Below are 2839 nucleotides of genomic sequence, written 5' to 3' on the forward strand. Positions count from 1 at the left end.
AATGACACAAATGTTTCAGGAAATGATACTCACACTTACTACTTTTATATTTTTATTCTATTTCAAAAAGAAAGAAGAAAACATACTAGTTGCAACTACTAAACTGACTTCACAATTTGCCAAGGGTTTCTAACCTGCCATGTGAAAAACATTGTTATAGGGTATGTATCTGGAAATGGTTTTGTTGGGGTTTACTAAATATTCCTGAATTGATCTCTGAAGTAAAAAATTTACACTAACATCATTGCTGGAATTTCATTATATCCCTGGTCTTAGCAGGCTTTAAAATTTTTGCCAGGCTGAGTGAAACTGTATATCCTTGTTTTAATTTGCATTTTCCTGATTACTAAAAGACTGATGGACCAGAGATCTGATCCCTAAAGAGGTATATAAAACAAATTATTTTCTAGTGCCCCAGGAAGATTAAAAATTTTCCTCTCAGAACGTTTCACAGACTTAAATATTCCCCTACTTTATGCATTTCACAATTTCAAATTCTCATATATTTAATTTTAGTGGCACAAGATTGTATTCCAAAGGACAGAGCACGAACTACAAGTTTAGTTCATTCACCATTCATATAGCTGTTTATTTGCTCAACAAATATTTGTGGAGGGCCCCACTACTTCCAGGAATTTTGCCAATAGCCTCTGCTGGTGCCCACCTTCGAGACCATGAGTTCTTTGTCCCGTGCACTGTGGCACAGTGACCATTGCCAGTCGTTCTTAGAAAGGCTGGAAGACTCCGACCAAGTCTTCCAATTCTTCCAATCCATTGTTCTTGTGCATTATTACTTGCTCACAAGTTTTTGTAATCAATACACCCGAAGAGAAACGCAGTGTGTTCACGCATGCTCTCACACTGCGAAGGAATTATTCCAGAGAGAAGTTTTGAAGGAGGAAAATGCGAGTGTTTCCATTTCAAGCACTTATTTTAAATGTAAGATTATAATTAGGGTCTTTTAAAACAACCCAGTTTATTTTACTTTTTCTTCTGAAAGCAACTCTTTTTTTTTCCCCAGTCTTTACAAAAACTTTAAAAGCCTCACACTTTTTTTCGTCGTAATGTCAGATTTGAGTCAAAGGGCAATGAAAAACATCTCACGTTCATTCTGATTTAGATAATTCGAAATTCTGACATGAGAAAGGATCGCCATATCACATTAATAGTCTTTAGCTCCTTTCCACAACAGATCATCTCTAAAACTTTACCTCATAAATGTTAACAGCCGCGCCTTTTATCTAAATTAAAAACCTCAAGTCTTAGGTAAAATAACAACTCGGCTTTCCGTGCTTTCTGTTAAGAAAGATCAGGATTTGACGCACTTCACTGCTTTAGATAATGGCGTGGCTACCAGATAAGAAGTGCTACACCCAGGGTCAATGACTGGGCTAATAAAGGGTGGAGTTCGTGCTTGATTCTTTGATTTTTTGCTTTTAATAATGTAAAACGCACGCCGCAATTAAAGCGCTAAGCGCCGAGACCTTCAAGACTCTCGCGCCGCTCTCCATCACCTTCATCTTCACAGTTGCTCGCCCAGCCCCGGAATTCATGCAAATCAGTCTGCTATCCCTGGGGCAATACGAACCACTTTCGCGCCATTCGCTCAGGACCGTGCAGCAACGTATAGAGAGAGTCATGGAGCCCTAAACGCCCACTTTTTCAAGACGGATTTTACGCGCCTCCAAAGCTATCACTTACATTTAGACTATTTTGGCAGGCTCTTTTTCTCCCGGGGCTGAGCAGGTCATGAGCCCGGGCGAGCCGTTACCACAGCTTGCAGGACCTGCGCCCAGCCCCGGGAAAGCCGGCCGGAGCCCCGCCCCTCCCGGCCCGGGTCTGGGCGCCCCGCCCGCCCGCCCGCCTCGCGGCTCGGGCTGCTACTGCTCGGTGGGACCGCGGCGCGCGTGGCTACTCCGCTCTCCCCGTTGCAAGCACTGGCCTGGGCGCCGGCCGCCAGCATGGACGCTCGCCGCGTGCGGGTGAGGGCTGGGTGGAATAACCCGAGGGTTTGGGCGCGGCGGGTGCTGGGCTCAGGCCGACTCCCTCCGACTCTGCGGACGGAGTGCTGCTTATCAACTACTGGCGGTCCTGGGAGGTTCCCGTTTAGGCAAGCCCCAGGTTTTGTGCATTTGGGATAAGTCCGGGCCTGGGGCCATCCCCGCCCGCCGTGCACACCCAGCACGAGGGCAGTTCGGAGATTTGAGCGGTTTGCAGGATGGTTGGCAGCGCTGGGTTGTCCAAGGCCACGTGTGCCCAAGGTCCACGTGCGCCAGGGGCGGGACAGCTGCCGGGACTGGCGGGTCTCCCCATTGTGTCCGCGGGTCTCCCCATTGTGTTCGCGGGGCCCCCCGCTGTGTCCGTCCGCCCGAACCGGGCTGTTGGAACGCGGAGGGGAGCAGCCGCACTCTCAGGTCCCTTGGAGTTTGCCCTGCAGTCCCCCAGCCTTTTGCTGCGTTTAGCTCCCGGCGGTGGGCAGCTCCACCCGTGCGCACTTGCGGAGGAAGCCTGGGCGCGCTCTCGCGCCAGCCACTTGGCTTTAACCGCTGGAGGTCGATGGGTTTGAAGTTTAAAGGTCTTGCAAACCGTCTCTTTAGAATTTGGGTTGTGCACATGGGCGGACGTGTCTCTAGTCCCAGGCGATGCATTGCAGTTGGAGGACTTGGTGGTCCAAACTGTTCCCTGCCATTTGCTATTTCCCCACTCCCTTCCCCACCCCCCAACCTTACTCAAGCTGCAGGACGTTGCCTGAATGGAACGTTACTTCTTGCTCTAACGGAAACCGGAAAGTAGGGTCTGCCCCAGGAGAGGTTAGAAGGTGGGGGCTGGGTGGAAAGGA

The 2839-nt window shown here is 49.3% G+C and overlaps 1 protein-coding gene across 3 annotated transcripts in view; it reads left to right on the top strand.

Annotated features, from left to right (window-relative positions):
- The first annotated feature begins 1816 nt into the window (after window positions 1-1816).
- Window positions 1817-2839, top strand: part of CDCA7 (cell division cycle associated 7) — an 11261-nt gene continuing 10238 nt past the window's right edge. For 2 of the 3 annotated variants that reach the window (XM_006921208.3, XM_025039489.1), the window contains exon 1: window positions 1830-1982. In XM_006921208.3, the coding sequence (XP_006921270.1) occupies window positions 1962-1982 (21 nt within the window). In that variant the 5' untranslated portion in view covers window positions 1830-1961. Of the gene's footprint in view, window positions 1983-2839 lie in introns of all 3 variants that reach the window. The other variant, XM_006921209.3, reaches the window with a different exon arrangement.

The sequence above is a fragment of the Pteropus alecto genome, unplaced genomic scaffold (genome assembly GCF_000325575.1).
Source record: "Pteropus alecto unplaced genomic scaffold, ASM32557v1 scaffold3, whole genome shotgun sequence".
Taxonomy (NCBI): Eukaryota; Metazoa; Chordata; class Mammalia; order Chiroptera; family Pteropodidae; genus Pteropus; species Pteropus alecto.